The sequence below is a fragment of the Actinia tenebrosa genome, unplaced genomic scaffold, assembly GCF_029948245.1.
Source record: "Actinia tenebrosa isolate PJP-AT-01 unplaced genomic scaffold, QUT_ActTen_1.0 PGA_scaffold2__45_contigs__length_23673736, whole genome shotgun sequence".
NCBI classification, from domain to species: Eukaryota; Metazoa; Cnidaria; class Anthozoa; order Actiniaria; family Actiniidae; genus Actinia; species Actinia tenebrosa.
In genome coordinates, this window is record NW_028292579.1 from 12,157,729 (window position 1) to 12,177,597 (window position 19,869).

A 19,869-nucleotide genomic window follows, 5' to 3' on the forward strand; every position below is an offset into this window, starting at 1 on the left:
ATTTTCTCCACCCCCCTCCCCCCTCCGACTTAAATAATGACTGGTCCCCAATGGTGTTGTTATTTATATGAATCATGGACACAGGGAAGGAAACACCAACGGTTATTGAGGAAAGGAAATTGATCGCCGGTTTCCTTTCCTCAATAACCGTTGGTGTTTTTTTCTTATGGGTTGCCTGTGGTGTGTAACGCACTTTCTAGTAAGCAGTCAAAAGAAGACATCTCTTCTTTTGAGTGTTTACTAGAGAGTGCGTTACCAATGGATTTTAATCGGCTATCTGTTTACAGCGCCGATCTGATTACAGCTTAAAGAGCAAAGTTACTTTTTTAAAAAAGCAAAAAATGTATAATGTGACCAGGTGACCTGCATTTGCATAACCGGTTTATTTCTTGTTTTGTTTTTTGCCATATCAGACGTGAACGTGACTGGTACCAGGACACACAGCATACCCACAGCACAGGCACAGCATATGCTTCTTTAATCTAGCTAATACGGGCAAAATGTTGTACAGTAAATGCCTCCAGGCTTCTTTTAACTGTTCCTTAAGGCAAGCAATAAACCCAAGGTTTATCCACGTGGGTAAGTAATAAGCCTTGTCTTAAATTAGTCAGGAATGAATAACAGAACGTGATTTAAGCCAACGTGTCAGCATCGAAAACTGTACATCTTTTATTGTGTAACCTAGCTATATTTCTGTATTTTATCATGGTAAGCTTCTGATTTAACTCATTCCTTAAATTTTAAAGCTTTTGATATTAAAAACATAGATGTAAGGAAAAGTTTTCCGTATTAGATTGCTCCTTAGACTCCGTGGAGGGAACTACGTATACTAAAAATATATATATATAAATGTAAATATTTCGCATACTATATTATAGAACCACTGCATAAGATTTGCGAGATATAAATTCTCTTGTTAAGGTAAAAAAGACAATCTGGTTTTAAAGAAAGACGAACAAGCGAATAATTATCTTTGTTTAAGAACACTTTTAATTAGCTTCTGCAGCTCATGCGACTCTAGACGCATTACATAATATATTTTTGTTTTGGCATCTATCTATCGAAAGTACGATGTCGTCAAGGCCTAGAAGGGCTACTTCGTGGTATTATGATAGTAAATAATTGGTTGACAAAGGCCAAAATCCTATACCTCCGCAAGGGCGTTTGGAGCATTGTGTAAGACCTGGATTCTACTGGACTGGACTGGGACTAGAAAGACAGACATTTGCAACTTCTTATACCCAGCAATGCACTTTATTTAACAATTATTCGCCGAAGGCGAAGTGAATATCGGGGAATATTCTCCGATATTCACTGAGGCTGAGGCAAATAATTGTTTTAGTAAAAATACAGAGGTGATTCTTTTTTTAAAAAAAAAGGAAAAAAGAAGATAAAAGACATTTTTTTCCGGTAACAGCAACAAAGCGGCTGGCCGCCATTTTGTATTATCGCTGGAGGTGATTGTCGTGTGATAGTGTGAGTTTCTCGACCAATCAGCGCGTGAGATTTTCAATAATCACCTGTGTGTTTTTACTAATTATTTAGAATGATGCATTAACAATAGAACAATATGCGGACTAAGTTCGTCTTTTATGAAATGCAGACAGACATATATGGGACTGTGCAAGGGCACTAGAGCAAAGCCATGTGTTCGCCCCATGTAAGGGAATCCGGAATTGTGGTGGATTCCGGATTCCAAGTGCTGGATTCTGGATTCCGAGACTCTGGATTACGGATTCCAAGGGTCTGGATTCCGGATTCCAAAACTTTTGTATTGCGGATTCCGGATTCCATATCGTTAATTTTCAGATACTTTCTCCGTAAATTATATTTGATATACTTGCCAGTATAACTAGGGAGGTGTTCCTGGTATATATAGCTAACGTGATAAAAAACAATTGACAAAAGCGCATACATTAAGTTTCAGACACCATAACGTATTGCAAATAGCCCATTCCTCCCTTTTGAATTCATTTGTCATATAACCTCTACTATTAAACGACAATTACCTGATCTAAATTTCAATTTAATTAAGGGTGGATTCCAGATTCCATTATAAACTGGATTCCAGATTCCAAAGCCTAAAATTTCGTGGATTCCCGATTCCGGATTCCCTTACATGGGGCGAATGTGTGAATTAGAAAGCTGTTGTTTGAATTTGAGTAATAAATTTGCATGTTATTCTTAACTTGAGTTGAGTCTATTTGACTGAAGTTTATCTAGTATCTGTTCTTCTCAAGCCTTAGTGACTAAGTTTCAGGATGTTCGACTGGCCATACTAACAATGTTATAAGTATCCAAACCCTGCAAACATTACAAAGAAATATATGTCGTACAACCAAACCCTCCAGCCACATGTACATTTTTCATATTTTTAAGAAGTTTTGAAATATTGTAATTTCCTCCAGCCAATTTTCAATTTGCCTAAACTTGATCTAAATTTTAATTCATTTTTAAGTTAAGCCTTTCAAATTCACTGAGACATAACAAAGGGCGTGCATAATAAAAGACACCTACCAGGGGCAGTAAAATCATCTATGAGATTTTGATTTAAAAAAAACTAAAATTTAAAGATTTAAACTGTGTTAAACGTTCTTATCTACAAGAATTTAACTACATTTTCCTATATTTCAGTACCTTGTATCCCTTGTTTTGAGATATAAGATGTGTGATACAAGAAGCAAAGATTTCTCACAAAAATCGGGTAGTTTGCCGGTTTTGCTTGACAAGTTGAAACTTGTCCTAACAGTTCTTTGGCGTCTGAGGTTTTGTGAGTTATTCACAATGTTTTTTTTACTTTAATTGCCTTCCCATTTATATGAAATTTCTTGTAGGTAAAAGATAGTTGTTTTTATTAACTATTTTGGGAATTAAGCAAAGATTTCTTACAGAAATTGGTAGTTTGCCGGTTTCAATTGATGAGTCATTACACGTGTTAGTTAATATTGTCACCAGCATCTAAAGTTTTTGAGTCATTTCTCTTACTGTATTCACAAGCAGATATTTCTAAATCTTTTCCTTTTTTGGTATATTTACTGTGGCACACTTCTTTAAGATAGGTTTCACAACTTATTTTCTAGGCTGCATGTAACCGAAATACGAGTACTAAACTGTAAACCCTTGTTTCACTTTTTTCAATAATTCTTCTGTAATATTTTCAAAAGAAAACGCTCTGAAACCATGCCTAAATATCTAATATAAGTGTTGATAAGTTCTATTAAATTGATCGAGGGCAACTCGCCAACTCGCAACAGCTCTAGCTACTTGATTTTATGCGTTGGCGAGTTGGTGTTGGCGAGATGTTCCGTTGGTGAGTTGTCTGGATTCCCTTATAACCAGGAGGGCTTTTATTCAAAGGGGTTATAACCAGGAGGGCTTTTATTCAAAGGGGCTATAACCAGGAGGGCTTTTATTCAGGGAGAAGGGCTTGTTACAAGCGGGACTGTCTTCCCTTTTAGATAACAATGCTGAATTATAATAAAATATCCCTGTGATTTTCATAATTATCACAATATGTAACTTTGAATATTGTAAATTCTCTGTAAGTATATTTTGACCATTTTGTATTATTTAATCAATATTTATTATATATATGTGTTACTTTATATAGCTGCATAACTATAATACTTATTTTCCTACATATCTCGTCTTTATTCAATTAGGGTTTATATGCAAAATTTAAGGGCTCATTAAAACAAAGTTTAAGGGGTCATAACCGGGGGGCCTTATAACAGGGATTTTACGGTACACAGGCCTTTATGTTACAGGGTATAAATTTTAAGTTACTCATATATCATTTCCGTCATTTATGTTTCAATTACACAGATGCAGCTATAGCAATCTTTAAAATACTGGTATTATTTTTATGCATAGTATATTTTATAATAACTTTGTAATAACTTTTATAATTATTTTACACCAGGATCTTCTCTACAACAGAAAGTACAGAATGCAGAAGTCGAAATGCCACCTTGTGATTATGTTCCAGAACCTTATGAGGTTTGTTCGGACATTCAATTGATGATGTAAATTCATTTATTTGTTCGTTCGTTCATTTGTTTATTCATTCATGCAATCATTCATTCATTCATTCATTTACAAAGAAGATACAGAGGATACAATGAGCATTGATTGTTCGATACAAAACCCAAGCGTGTTATGTCACAATCTGGAAAAAAACAGTTTTTAACCAATCAAAGCTCACAATAGTTCATGAACCAATCAGATGGCTAGGGTCAAATTTTAACTCTGTGCTATAAAATAAGCCTCTGATTGTTTTAGTGAATTCAAAGAATTAACACTTGCACCCATGCAGAGATCCCTTTTGCTCCATCGCTCCTTTGGCGCTTGCTCGTTACAACCACAGAAAGCAAAATAGAATCTCTGGAGCCCAGAGTAACAAGACTTACGACTAGCAATTAATTTCATTCAATTAATATTGATAATTGTTGTAACATTATTATGCTGAAATAAACTTTTTGTTATCACTTTTTTTTCGTTAGGGTACTTCATTTGAAAAAGCAAAAGAAATCAGAAAAACAAAGTTAAGTCCTGGCCTGGTAACATATTACAAGAACCCTGTTTATATTTGGAAGGTAAGTATTAATTACCTCCATGCTTATGAAAGTGTAGTTGCCAGTTGGAGATGATTGAGATGGCCTAATCATTAACGCATGCCTTTCAATAATGTGACCTGGTATGGACTTCCAATCTGATCAGCTTGTTTGTTGTTTGTGTGAGTAGAGTTGTTTGTTGGTTCTTAACTCAACTTTTTTATTTAGTGGTTTATTTAGTGTAATATTTTTATTTGTTGGTTCACTGTTAGCTTCAAGGGTTTTTCTCCTGATACTCCAGTTTTCCAGATTCCTTCACAATTAAAATGGCTCTCTCTCTTAGTGTTGCAAAGCACCTGAAGCATGAACATGATAAAACAATAGCCAAGGAATGAATTTGGAATAATGAATTTGGAGCTAAACAATGCCCTGAAAAACAAAAAAACCCAACCCAGAATACAATAAAGCTTGCTACACTTAGAAAGACCCAATAAAAATTAAAGAATCAACTTCTAAATTTTAATATTATCGTTTATCTGCAAATGGTTAGACCTTCAAGTCTTCTCGGATAAGGACTTAAAACCGTAGGCCCTGTCTCCCAACCCTTCCTAACCTAAAGTAAAATGGGGGACATATTGATGGGGTCATGATTGTAAGCTGCACGGCTGCAAGTGGTGTGTCAATTCTTTTCCAGGGTCACATGCAATGGCTTTGGGACACGAACAACAAGCGTTACCTGGATTTCTTTGCAGGGATTGTCACTGTTGGTGTTGGTCATTGTCATCCGTATGTTAGACGTGAACTATCTATTTATTAACTAAAGAATGAGGGGAACATTAGATTTAAGCGTGTGTGCAGCAGGCCCACCTTAACTCTGTCTCAACCAGTCCATCTTTACTGCAGACTATAGCTTAGAAAAGGGTTAGAGGAAAACCATTCAGCAATTTTTTTGGTGGGAGGATAGATTAACCTAAGAAAGAAATTAGCTTTAAATTAGTAGAACATTTTTTAAAAGTGCTATATTCTATTAATACAATTTTCCTCACCACCTACCCAAACATTTGACTACCCAACACCTCCAAGGAAATAACTGACTGCCCTCTGATTATTAGATATTCATTCTTAATTGATAATTGTTCAGGCATGTGAACAAGGCAGCTAAAGCTCAAATGGACAAGCTGTGGCACACTACTAACATATATATGCACCCTTCCATCCATGAGTATGCTGACATGTTGACAGAAAGGTTTCCAGGAAACCTCAAGGTATGAAAAGAACTTTCTACTATTTTGGGTTTAGTTGCCCTTTATGACCTTGGGGAATGAAGAGGGGGAGGGGAGGTTAGAGGTAAAGGCTTTGTTTTTACATCGGCAGTTCCTTTAACTAATGGCTTGCTGGCTAGCTAGTCTAGCTGGTTTTCTGGAAAGCTGGCACTGCATATTTTACCCGATCAATCATTACTCAGTAAAAACAAGTGCTCAAAAACCAACTATGCTGCACACCCTATTTCTATTGCTTGATGTTGGGTAAAGGATTTTGATGGAAAACCTTTCCCAGGTTTTGAATCCAGCATAGGGGCTGAATTAAAAAATCCGGGACAGGTTTTCTATTGAAATCAAACATTAGTAATAGGGCGTGCAGCAAGGTTGGTTTTTAAACCAGTTAAAATGCACATGCTCGGGTGGCCTGTGACCTGTGGCCCTTGGTCTGGAATTTCAATGCAAACTCTCGCCCTAGCGTTTTAACCTTTATATAAAGTCACTGAAATTGGTCTATAGATTATTTTTTTTCCTGGGAGTGCACTCACCAATTTTGCGCCATTAAAATCTAAAAAAACTACAGTGGAACCCCGTTAATTCGGCCACTGAAGGGACATTCCTATTATTAAGCGGGCTGTCAAAAAATACATTAAAAACACGTGTTTTGTTGATCAGTACGTAACTATATAACAAATTAAGTGAAATATGAATATTTTTAAGTCCAACTTGCCCTGGCCATAATACGGGGTTAACAAGTATGGAAGTTGGTCAATCGGGCGGGTAAATTTTACAGAAAATGTATGGGCGTTTCGTTGGGACCTAAAAATCTGGCCGCAATAACGGGGTGGCCGTATTAAGCGGGTGGTCGTAAGGCGGGTTCCACTGTAGTGATAAACCAAGGTATGACAATAAACTAAATCAGAGCAGAATTAATAATGAACAACCAGAAAACCCGCTCAGAACTAACGATGGACTTACAGGGCTCGTCGAAACTCATATTAAGTGTTTTTCAACCAAGGTTTGTCATTTTGTAAATAGTGGATCTGAAGCTAATGATTTGGCTCTGCTGATGGCCAGGATACACACTGGAAACTTTGACATTGTTCACCTCAGGTACTCTACAGGTCCAGAATGATATCAGGGGGGTGGCTGTTACCTATATATGGCTTCCTCTTTATTGTTTATATTTTTACTTTTGATAAACCACTTTGAGACCATCTGTCACTCTCTTGAGAATAAGTTCCTTCTTTTGAGTTGTATCCATATTCAAGTGTCTTCTCATGTGCAACCGTTAAACAAAGAAATGATACTCTAGCGAATGACATGGTCTGTAATGGGAAAAAAATATTAAGCCCAATGTAAAGAGGTCGGGTTACTGTTATGTGCTAGTAAAGCTGAAAGGTATCCTGGTACTTTCCTAGCCTAGTACTTTGTTAAAATGGACTAAAAGAAGTTCAGGGATCTCGATCGCTGGAATAATTCCCGTAAAGATTAGTTCTTGTTTTTTCTTTTTATAGCAAATTTGTTGTTTAAGTTTTTTGTAGTATTTTGCTGCATGCTGCTGATTGTAGCCATATAGAACAGTTTTTGTATGACTGTGAAAAGCTCGCAGCACGAACACGGTCATGACACGGCAAGGCATACGCCAGACCAATCACTTTACGCGAGAATTTACCTCTTTACCTTGGTTGTTTGTTGCTCCATTTCCGACCATGTGATGCCACTCTTTAACCTGCGTGCAGACCAAATTTAACTCGGTCCGCACGCAAGCTAACCACTCTTGGGAGTTGATTCTTTCATATGTAAATATTTTAAAATATTCGTCATGAAAGAACAATTCTCGTGGGAATGTCACGTGGTCTGAAATGGGTCATTTGCATAGAGCAGATTTCGTACGACTGAGAAAAGCTCACGGCACGAACACGGTCGTGACACGGCAAGGCATTCGCCAGACCAATCACATTGCACGAGAATTTACTCTTCATCCAATCAAATACCCGGAACACGGGCGCGCACACGGTCACGCTAAGGTCACGACACTGCCAGACCAATCACATTGCGCAAGAAAAAAATCAGTGAAACCAACTGAAAATTCTAGAAAACATCAGGGTCGCGCCAAGGCACGCGAAGTCATACCAAAACTACTTTGTCTTAAAACGATTTTTTCAAGATAATTGTTTGGCTCTTGTAATCCAGGTCTAATGTCTTTTTTCATCTTTACCAGGAACTCTTACCATGGTACTTCTTCTTCACTGCTTGGAGTTCTGAGCCACTCTCCATGGAAACCAAACGCTCCTATCAGCTTCGGAAACTTTGCGGTTCGTATTCAACATCTGAGGTTTTTAAATTTTGTTCGTAGCTCGGCAGGTTCTACTTCCGGTCGTTAGACTCAATAGAGCTTTTAAGTGTGACGTCACCTGTATGGAAAAACGACTTCCGGGTCCAAAACAAAAAGCAGTTTTATAAAGGTTCATCTTACATTTTCTTCGCGACAGGATTTGTTGTCCAAAGTTCTAATATTTTCAGGTGCAAGTTAAATAAGATGCACCCGGAAATACCGGCCTCACATCTTAAAAGCTTTATTCCTGGCTTTCACTTGACGTCATTTCCTGTCTCGTGTGGAATGTTCATCAGCTGATTCGCAAGTTTTCAATAGAATTCTTTCTGGCTGACAGCACATGGTGGTCAGTGTTTGACCACCATGTGGAGCAGATAATGAGATTCAAAAACTTTTATCAGATAATAAAAACCCCATAATCATTCTATGAATGATAGATTTTTTACATTGTTTTGAATGGTTTTCAGACTATGAATCCTGATGTGTATCGAGGACCTTGGGGTGGAGCAAACTGTAGAGATTCTGTTGCACAGGTAAGATTCATAAACGAACAACATTGACATGCACGTATTCAATATGAACAATGAAAATAAAACATTACAACAGTGATAAGCAGTTAAAGAGTAGAACAATTGAAGTACAATGGTACACGTGTGCAGTCTAAATTTGTCGCCGGTGGCTCGAAGTAGCGGTATTGCGCATGCTCACGCAGCGCGCGCCATAAAACTCTATGGAGCCATAGTCTTATTTGACAAATAGACCCGTAGCCCGAATACTCTGCGAGTCAAAAGCCCGTGAGGCCCAAAGGGGCTATTGAATCATAGTCCAATACTTATTGGTGCAATAATAGATACAAACAATTTTGAAATTAGGTTAAAATAATGTATTGTTCGCGTTGTTTTGGTTTTTTCAACTGGCCTTTTTTGCTTAGCCAATCAGGGCGCAGGATTCGCGATAGACCATTAGTAGGTTTATGATAATAACTACGATGTAGCCACCTGCAACATTTCTTGTTGTCACAAGGCATAGTGGGACTCAAGGGTGGACTAACCTCTTCACACCTCTGGGGTCTCGGGGTTGATTCCTGGATTCGGTCACAAGTAAGTATAGTTTGTTGGTTCTCTCCTTTGATTCAACGGGTTTTCTCCGGTTTCTATTCCTCAGCACAAACTCAACAAGCTAAATTTCAAATACGTCTGTGTGTTAGCCGTGCCGTGACTTCGATCAGCCCATAGGTTGTTTCAATATTTCATGATTTGTGAGTTGGCCTTGCCCTGACTTTGATCACCAGCCCAGAGGTTGTTTCAAGGTATTGACCAAATGTGAGGAATCGTCGCTGTTGTTGTGGAAGATGATACAACCTGCAATTTTCTTTCTTGCTTGAATGGCAACAGAAAACCTAAAATCAGCGAAGGAAAGAATTGAAGCTTTAGGCTTCGTCCACACTCGTTTCTGAATATTTTTTAAGAGGGAATTTTTCTTTACGGATTGACTTTCCTTCCTCACGTATCCGTTGAATACGAAACTTGAAGCCGCAACTTAAACGGATACAAGTGGACAGGCAAAAACGAACCGAAAACGCTGTGGACGGGATTTTTTGAAAACGGAATAAAAAATTCCGTTTTCAAAAATTTTCAGATACCTGTGGACGGGGCCTTAAAAAGATATCAGAGAAAATTAATTTCCCCTTTTCTATTCAACAGACGCAACGAACATGTAACTGTTCTCCGGGTGAGTAACATGAGATTGATTGGGCACAGTTTTTCTGCCAGTATTAGTCTGGTATATCAAGGGCGGATCAAGCCAAAATTTTAGGGGGGACTAATTGAGTTTCTTCCGTCAACACAACGGAAAACGATATAAAAAAGCATCGTTTTTTTCTGCTGAAAGGGGGGCTTCAGCCCCCCTTTGCCACCCCTGGATCTGCCCTTGTATATGCATGTTTAAATTGTCGGGGATTGCATGCTATACCCATTTTGACCAATCTGGTTATGTCAGCATTCTGTTAATTGCTTCTAAAATATGAAAATTTATGTTGCTCAGTAATTAAAAAAATGGACCTCTTCACCTTGGGCGTAATGTTTTCCCATTTCAAACCACATATCCATCTCTTGAGAACAAGATTTTTTGTTTGTATATTCCCCCTCACAGTTCCCTGCTCCAACTTTAAAGGTATCAATCATAGAGGACACGAGTGAAAAACGTCTGCACATGCTCTGAATCCGTATGTAAATTAGTCAAAATATATGCAAATTTGACTTTCAAACATGCCTAAGTAAGTGGGCTTCACCAAATGCCAAAACTTAGTGTCCATGCTTTAAACTTAAGGCTAATTCTTTCATATTGTGTTTGTTAATACAGTATCTTCGTGTGACAAAAGTATCGCGAACTTTTTTGTATACTTGGAGAAAACAAACATTTATTTTCTCACTCAAACTCTTCTAAATTCTTAGAAAACGTGCTGAAGTACACGCATGCGCAAACGTTTTTCTCTAGTATCATCATAGAGACCTTTTTTTAAACCCTTTGAACAATTATTCACGTCACTATCATTACAAGGTGACTACTCTAGGGAATGACATGTGGTCTGAAACGGGAAAACATTGTGATTAAGGTAAAGGGGTCTATTTTAGAATTAATATATATTTTTGTTTTGAATGCTTCAAGGTCAATGCGAGGCATCTGACAAATATGTCGAGCAGTTAAAAGATATGTTGATTCACTGCAATGGAAAAAAGGTTGCTGGTTTTATTGCTGAAACGATCCAGGTAATATACATGGAAACTAAAGAGAAATAATAGACCAGTTTAGAATTCCAAATTACCGCTGTGTTTCTTGATTACAGACTCATTTACTCAGGCTTAGCCTCGATTTTGTGCAGAATATTCACGTGTTCCAGTCAAGGTCCGTCGAGTTGCAAAGTGTTTGTATTGTTGAAGTCTTGCATTCTTTACTTTACTGTTGGTATTTGTGAATATTTAGACACTGATATGAGGCTAACCCTGAGTAAATGCGTCTGTAATCAAGGAACACAGCGGTAATTTGGAATTCGAAAAGGGTCTATTGCCTAATTTAAAATTTAGGGAGCGCAGTGGTAATTTTGCTTAACATTTTTATTTTTAATTCTGAAAACAGGGGTCTAAATAATAAGAAAGAAAGGATTGGAAAGTGTAATATTGTTCCTTTATGAAAGCGTTTAACATGTTCTCCTTTGCAATCAGAATTGACATGCTAATATATGAATTTGATAACGAATGGATTCAGCTCAAGGTCCCTTGGGGAAGGCTCTGCTGGATGGCAAACGAAAGTATATTATAAAGGGGAAAAAGTATTTTAAAAAAGGTTTTGGATATGACATTCGCAATCCAGCAAACTTGGCAATCCTTGGGTAAGGGAAGTCCAACTTTTTTTGCCATCTAAACAAAAGGCTTATTCCCTCATATGGTCTTGCTGTTTCGCTGCCTCATACAAAATCTGCTCTGGCTCGTAGCAGAGCGCACAAAGGTAGAAGTGAAAAAAGTGTTTTTTGAATGTTCTACCAGTTAAAGGTTTTACAATTGAGTTGTTTATATTCATAGGGAGTTGGTGGAAGTGTTCATCTTCCCAAAGGTTATTTGAAAAAAGCCTACGAACTGATCAGAGAACGTGGTGGCCTGTGCATATCAGATGAGGTAGGTTAAAAGCTACTCCATCTAGAGACCTCTGCATGATCGATGTAAAATCACAGGCAACAGAGTTGTGATAGAGATGTCACACCATGCAACATTGCACACAACATTATATGCAATATAGAGTTGTGAGAGAGATGTCACACCATGCAACATTGCACACAACATTACATGCAATAGAGTTGTGATAGAGATGTCACGCCATGTAACATTGCTCACAACATTACATGCAATTGAGTTGTGATAGAGATGTCACACCATGTAACATTGTGCACAACATTACATGCAATAGAGTTGTGAGAGAGATGTCACACCATACAACATTGCTCACAACATTGCATGCAATAGAGTTGTGATACAGATGTCACACCATGCAACATTGCACACAACATTACATGCAATATAGAGTTGTGAGAGAGATGTCACACCATGCAAAATTTTTTAAATCAGGTCCAGACCGGATTTGGTCGTCTTGGAAGCCACTATTGGGGATTTGAAGCAAACGATGTCATGCCAGATATTGGTGTGTAGATGGATACTGAATCATTTGGTTCTCGCTTTATTCCTAGTCAAACTGATCAATGTTTATGTTTTGTTATGTTGTCATAGTAACGTTGGCGAAGGGTATCGGTAATGGCTATCCCATGGGAGCTGTTATAACTACTCCAGGTAAAATCCAACGTTTACATTTTATGTTTTATTTTTACCAAGAAAAACTGGAATTACCGTATGAAATCTAAAAGGGGGCCATTTTGTTGCCACAAAGGGGGGCCTGGCCCTGGTCTGGCCCGCCCCCTCCCCCTACAGGCTACGGCCTTGAATGTAATATCAAATATAGCGTGATTAAATACAAACACCATTAGTTTGTTGTTATTGCTGCTGTTGCTGTCGCTGTTGTTGCTGCTGCTGTTGTTGTTGTGGTTATTGCTGCTGTTGCTACTGCTGTTGTTGCTGTTGTTACTGCTACTGTTGTTGCTGTTGCTGTCGTTGTTGTTGCTGCTGCTGCTGTTGTTGTGGTTATTGCTGGTGTTACTGCTACTGTTGTTGCTGTTGTTACTGCTACTGTTGCTGCTGTTGTTGTCGCTGCTGTTGCTGTTGGTGGTGCTGCTAATAATAACATATGGTATTCAAATAACAAAACCCTACTTGCTTTCTTTATCGGTGCTTAGAAATCTCTGCCAGCTTTGCACAGTCGGTTTATTTCAATACTTATGGAGGGAATCCAGTTGCATCTGCAGTAGGAAAAGCAGTTCTGGAGGTTGGTATCAATTATGACAAAAAAAACACTTTAAGTGCTGCGCCTTATAAGCCATTTTACTCCGTCCATTAGTATGGAGTGCATGGTAAAACAATCTATAGTCGAAACAACAGCACCTTCCTCGGCTATCGCTCTATCAGCTAGTGTTAAAATAATTATATTTTACTTCGTCGGAAGTGCTTTCTCAATCTCCCAAGCAAAAAAAAGAGGCCCATGGCTTTGCACGCCAGACCGATTTGCAAAATGAGAGAGACAAGACTAATGTAATGATGGCCATGTTGTTGTGTAATGAAAGAGATTAAGTTGATTAACACCAACTTAATGAACGTTGACGTTAATTATACAATTATCATTTGCTTTTCTTACTATTTTACTTACTATTCCCAGGCAATCGATAGCGACAAGCTACAAGAAAATTGTAATGTAGTGGGAACTTATCTTCTTGAAGAAGCACTCAAACTCCAAAAAGAGTTTCCAGGATTTGTAGGAGACGTAAGAGGAAAAGGATTGATGACGGGAATGGAAATGGTGACTGACCCGGTAAGGAACTGTTGATAATCAGCCATATTTAATCTTCAAAAACGTCGATTTTTAGTATCTATTCCTGAAACAAACTCTGAGCTGAGCAAATTCTTAGGAAATCGTAGCAAACTAGTTTTAAGACCGGCATCTAAATATTAATTTTCAGAGCCATTTTTAAAAAATATCTTGACAAAAAAAAAACAACAAAAAAACAAACAAAAAAACAAAAAAAACCCCGCATATTTTGGTACTTTTGACTTGAAACTCACAAGTCGGTTCCAGTTATCACTAATGAAGGCGCGATTACACGGAGCAGTTTTCTCTCTAACTCGTTTCGCAACAGCGTTACCACACAAGTTGCATGGAGCATTGCCGCGTGTAACCTATAGCGCAAATCGAAAAATGTTGCGAAACAAATTGCAGAAAAAATTACTCCGTGTAAACGCGCCTTAAAAGATGTTGTCTGTGTGATAAAGTGTAACAAACACCCTGTTGACAAGTGCTAATATACATAGAACGAACAATAAATAGGGGGTAACCAGAGGCCATGAGATTTTTTGCGATTGAAGATTGCGACATTGTAAAGAGTGAGGCAAAACAAGTGAGGAATAAAAAGGAAGGTTAAGAGACACAAGCAACAAGCGTACTCATTGCGTTGTGTGACATCTGTTAATTTTTTCCCACAGGAATTAAAGACACCCATGCCAGCCGACCAGATAGTGCCAATCTGGGAAGATTGCAAGGATATGGGATTACTGCTTGGAAAAGGAGGGTTACATGGAAATGTGAGTATGGACCTGAAAAAAATGGAATAAAATAAAATAAACGAAAATGACGTTTTTGTACTCTTTGATGATGCTGTTTCTGTAAGAAGTTTACTGTTTTTATATGAAAAAAGTATGGGAAAAAAGCTTATCCGACGGTTGCCTGACGTACTATATCTAGCAATTAGTCCTCAAGCCTGGGCTATTGACTCATAGCCCATGAGAACAAGAGGACTAATTGTTTTAGTCAAATCCAACCTAATAGGTCAAATATATAAATGCAAGCAAATTTTCAATTAAAGTTAAATTCAATGTTTTGGTGTTCAAAGAAGCATTTTTCGCTACTAGTAGGATGTAACTTATATAGCCTAGTAGTAGCTCATTCAATTAGAACTCGCAGCATTGATGATAGATAATGTATTTTCACTTTCTAAATCTGTGCATTCGAAACTTAATTTTTTCGTTTAAAACTGTCCCACAATTCAGGAAATTGCATTTCTGGAAGAAAACATATTTTAAGAATTTCACTGGAAACATATCCCCGGACATCCCCGGACCCTTTCTGTTCTTGTTTTGCACAGTCAGCGGTGATGTGTCTAACACCGAATTTTTACGCCCCCCCTTTTTTTCTCAGATTCTTGGATAACGCCCCTGGTTTATCGGTTTTATCAGCGCTAACAACACGTTACATACCTCACCAATCCATGCTCCTTCGTCCACAGGTATTCAGAATCAAACCTCCAATGTGTATCACTAAAGATGACGTGAATTTCGCAATATCCGTCATGAGGATAGCGTTGCAGCGACACGCTGATCGGCAAAACTAATGCCTCGAAAGTCTTTCTCGAATCTTATTTAGCACCAATTTCAAAATCAGTAATAATAATTCGTTTAGTGCCCTTAAAATAATTTGTAGTTTTTGTAGAGTAAAAACACTAAAAGTGTGCAACAGTTTATACGGTACATATTAAGTGTAGCCTACAATAGACGTACATTGTTGTAGAGTACAAACACTAAAAGTAGCTAAAAGTGTGCAACACTTTGCACTATTTAGTAGTAAATAGTGCTGATTAAACAATAGAAAACAATAGGATTAGCATAATTTAGCAGTATCTAGTGGTATTTATGTTACACACTTATAGTGTTTGTACTCTATCATTTTTGTAAAATGATACTTATTCATTTGTCTCACGCGGGTCATTTGTATAGAAGGACCGCGACGTTTCGACTACAAACTGCTAGTCTTCATCAGGCGAGGGTGTAGACTTGATGGTTTGTCCATAGTTAATGGAGCTGTTATATAGCACTTGTCAGAACATCTGTGCTGTGTTTGGTTGTTATGTCTCCATCCTGAGTGTTTTGTTATTGCCGGTATCCACATATATAACACTGTCCCTATTGATGTTATTAGGCTGGAGTCGGATCTGAATGGCTTCTTGGACTCTGCGTGTACACCAAATTGAAAAAACGTCAGGTTCGAGAAGGTCATATCATCGAAGCTAAGACCGAAAAGGATTTTGGGTACTCCGAATTGTGTATTATATTTGCATATAGAGAAGTAAAAATGCACAGTAGAGCAAAGTCGGTCGACTTAGATTAACATGCCAAAGCCGTTCTCCAAAGATTTGCGCTGGAAAGCTGTTTGGCTGCTTCCCATGCTCCCCTTCGGTCTTAGCTTTGATGATATAACCTTTTTTGAACCCGACAACGTTTTTTCAATTAGCTGTATACCAATGGTGGTCTCGATATATACATTCAACATCCTCCCAGCCAGGATGATGTCCTGTATATTTCCACGATAAATGATCCATGACTGTGATAATATATGTAAACGTTGAACAAGTAGGCGAAAGTATTCATGTACAAATACTCCAGTTTCGAATTATCCGCTCTACAGAGTTCGCCTCGATTTTGTATGGAATTACTTTGAATATTCATGCATTTCGGTGAAGGTTCCGTGAAATTTCAAAGTGTTTTTACAGTTGAAGCTGTGCATTCTTTACTTTACCATTGGTATTTTGTGAATATTTGGACACTGAAATGAGGCTAACCCTAGGCCTGTATAAATGAGTCTGTGATCAAGGAACACAGGTATTCAACTAATTCGAAAAGGGTCTATTTCTCAGATTCTGATGAACGTTATCACAAGAATAGCCGATTGAAGTGTCATGGCTTATAAAATTTACGCGTTCCGAAACACTAATAAGTAATTCTCAGATTTAGTCTTAATTTTCGTTTGTAACTAGGTTGGCATTGTGATGTTAACAATAGCTTGTGTCACACAGTAACTTAACTAGCGCCATGCTTCGCAACCTCAAGAATATTGCTAGACTATTTCCACACTTACTTATGTACAACTTCATCATCAATTCAGCTCGTACTTCTTTGTGAAAATACACTCGGAAAATCCTTATTATAACCTCGTAGTTCAGTTCGATCAAGAGCTAAAATAGTTACAGGCTATTTTCATGAACAGTTCACTTGACCTATCCCTTAAAACAACGAGGTTTGCACCTAAAATTTAGATACAGAATTCTCAACTCTCGCGCATAATATGTTACTTCTAGACTATGAACACAACCTTGTTTGAAAAAATCTGGATCAGGCTCTGTATAAATAGTAATGTTTTCTTTTTGTCTTATTCTCCTCTAGCCCAAGTCTAACATATTCCAGCTTTTATTCTAATTATGAAATAAAGCTTTTTTACCCAGTCGCTTCTCTTGTCTTATTGATCTCACACTGTGGTTGATGGGAAGGATTTAGTGAGCTCGAGGTGCAAGCCATCGCGCGAATTAAAAAAGCCTAAGCAGAATAAAAGTAAAGGGTTTATTGTAATAATTACTTTTCGTTATGGTTTTGGGTATATTAGTTTTCTTTTTGTTTTTTGTTTTCGTATAGAAAATTAAACGTTTTTTTAATCTGAATTAGTTACGTCTTGTTTAACTGACCCGACTAGCAACCGATTAAATTCGCAGCTTCGTCGGCAGGGACGAACTTTTCCCGATCGATAAACAGATCGCGGGGGCAGCTCGGGGGTAATCGGGGCAGGTGAGTTCGTAACGCACTTTTGACTTCACTGAAATTTTATATTATATTCTTTCTTACTTTATCCTTTGAAATGAAAATGAAAGCCTTTAGTTGAGAGATCCAGGTGAACCATCTTAACAGGTAAGGATCACATTATATTGTTTGTAAAATGTGAATAAATGTTAAGTCGAGTCTTGACACTGATCTTTTTGTTCTATGATTTATTTGGATTCCGATTTGCCATTAAATCTTCCCCCAGAGAGAATAGTCCATATAATAAGTATTCTTAAAATATATTATACTCTTTTGAGCTTGAAAATGATCAGAGAGCATACGGTGTTCTTTTTTCCCATACGTTTTGGTATAAGCTTACGAAACTTCGAAGCCATTATGTAACTCGTACAAGAAAAAGAAGTTGCCTCGTGTGATCAAAAAATCGTAATGTAATCGTAATGTAAATGTTATATAGAGTGTGAAAAAATTTTGAGATCTGAAATACTCGAGGTTTTTTTTGAACTGAAATCGTTCTAGTAAATGTACTGAAACGAGTTCGTTGTCGACTACTGAGACATGTACACATATTGTATCACAGCAACTTGAACATTGCATTTGATACAGGATCATGTATATGTAAGGATCTGTAAAATAAAAGCCAATAAGGTCAAGTGGAACGCTATAAATATCACCTTTGTGATATAGAAGCTTATCCAAGCAGAGATGTCGTAAAATGATGCATGAAGCGGTTTTTATTTAACATACAGTATTTCCAAAAGGGTAAATTTTTACATTTCTGCTATTTCTGCTTCAAAAGGCTGCACTCTTATATTAATTGATTGTTAATTGTTTTAATACAACTGATAAATTTGTGAATTGATTGTGTGCCGTGTAGGGAATTATTGTATACCATCAGATAAAATGGAAGACAATGAAATTCAGATTCATGTGGTGGACCATGGTGATCATAGCTTTGAAGATACAGGTACGTTAGTGAGTGATCATGATCACTAGTATTAATTTTTATATATAGGAGGTACAGCAGCTGGTAGCTAGAGTGCAAACTATATATGTTTATATACACCTACTTGCAAGAACGTTGTCAAACGATATTAGAACATTAGTAATTTAGTGAGAAAGGAAATACATTAAAAGACAAAGGAAAAAGCTCAGCTTCAGTGATCTTCTTTTGTTTTTTAATATAATTCCTATCCCACTAAATCACTAATGTTCTATTTTCAAATGTCAACGTTCTTGCATGTAGGTGTATATATATCCCTGCAATAGCACAAAAACTAAATAACACTATAAACACATCTATTTCTTTTGTTTTTCATTTGTTTCATTGGTGCTGTTTTGTACTAATTATTAGTTAGTTTATTTCATGGATATAATATGGTTTGCACTCAATATACATGTATATATGTTAGAACTTGAAAAGATTTTTGTCAAATGTCAATTTTTTTTGAACCCTGAATCATCATCAAGCTGATATGAGTTATAAATGTTTTTCCATGCCATATACTAATGCTGATAATGCTTTATAACTTCAAGAAGCCGCACTCAAACTATAATTTTTTTTGGATTATCCAATATCTTACTTCATGTAGAATCAATACTGTGAATATTGTCAGAAGGGTGATAGGCACTTAAGGGAGGGAACTTTGAACACATACTTCCAATAGAGCAAAGTCAGCTATCTACTATAGTTAAAACATTGAAGGAACTAGCTTCTTCTAAACACCCACAACTACTTTTGGGATTGCTGTATAGTAGAAGGGAATAAGAATGGGTCCGGGGGGAAAAAGAGAATGGGGCCGAGAAGAAATAAAAGATGAAACAAGAAGGAGAGGAGGAGAAGAAAAATGAAAGAATGATAATGTTACTCCCCTTTTTACTTTCAGATTCTCATCTCTCATTTCAATCTTTCCTGTCCACATCTCCATAATTCACAGGTCCTGTCCACAGGATTCCCATAAGCCATAAAAGAACCAATTCTTTTTCTTTTAATCATCTATTTAAACTCCATTTTTTTAATCGACAGATAAAAAATCTTGTTGTACAAGATTAATATCAGAAGATACAAAAACGGAATTATGTGAAATATACAGACTTGCATGGCCAACAGTATTTACACATCTTTTTATTGCTACACTATCTACCCAAAGTATCTTCTTCTGTGGTCAAATTGGTAAATTGGAGCTTGCCGCTGGGACACTTGGAATTTCATTCTTCAATGTATTTGGGTTTTCCATTGCAATTGGATTGTGTTCAGCTCTCGATACACTTTGCTCCCAAGCCTATGGTGCAAAAAATTTTAAAATGGTTGGGATAGTATTGCAAAGAGGCATCTGTATTCTGGGTATTGCTGCGATCTTTGTTTATGCTTTCTGGATAACAACAGAACATTTTCTACTTGCTATTGGGATTGAACAAGAAATATCAAGGTGAGGTGATGATTAAAGGATTGGACATTGATTAGCATG

General features: G+C 37.2%; 2 protein-coding genes across 3 annotated transcripts in view; both read left to right on the top strand.

Annotated features, from left to right (window-relative positions):
• The first annotated feature begins 419 nt into the window (after positions 1-419).
• Positions 420-17,075, top strand: LOC116306337 (alanine--glyoxylate aminotransferase 2, mitochondrial). Its single transcript, XM_031716380.2, has 17 exons — positions 420-579; positions 3,923-3,999; positions 4,503-4,595; positions 5,248-5,339; positions 5,695-5,818; positions 6,831-6,925; positions 8,037-8,130; positions 8,618-8,683; positions 9,854-9,881; positions 10,818-10,918; positions 11,729-11,821; positions 12,269-12,341; positions 12,428-12,487; positions 12,988-13,076; positions 13,464-13,616; positions 14,285-14,383; positions 15,085-17,075. Exons 1-17 carry the CDS (start codon positions 501-503, stop codon positions 15,187-15,189), a joined length of 1,521 nt encoding a protein of 506 aa, XP_031572240.2. The 5' UTR covers positions 420-500; the 3' UTR covers positions 15,190-17,075.
• Positions 17,076-17,411: 336 nt separating this feature from the next.
• Positions 17,412-19,869, top strand: part of LOC116306101 (multidrug and toxin extrusion protein 2) — a 31,976-nt gene continuing 29,518 nt past the window's right edge. For both annotated transcript variants that reach the window (XM_089034431.1, XM_089034432.1), the window contains exons 1-3: positions 17,412-17,530; positions 18,279-18,368; positions 19,428-19,830. In XM_089034431.1, coding sequence (XP_088890557.1) covers positions 18,305-18,368; positions 19,428-19,830 — 467 coding nt within the window. In that variant the 5' untranslated portion in view covers positions 17,412-17,530; positions 18,279-18,304. The remainder of the gene's footprint in view (positions 17,531-18,278; positions 18,369-19,427; positions 19,831-19,869) is intronic.

Coding starts and splice junctions, on each gene's coding strand:
- LOC116306337 (XM_031716380.2), top strand. CDS start 501: ATGTTGTACAGTAAATGCCTCCAGGCTTCTTTTAACTGTTCCTTAAGG. Junction 10,919..11,728: donor TTATTGCTGAAACGATCCAG/GTAATATACATG, acceptor TTATATTCATAG/GGAGTTGGTGGAAGTGTTCA. Junction 12,342..12,427: donor CGATGTCATGCCAGATATTG/GTGTGTAGATGG, acceptor ATGTTGTCATAG/TAACGTTGGCGAAGGGTATC.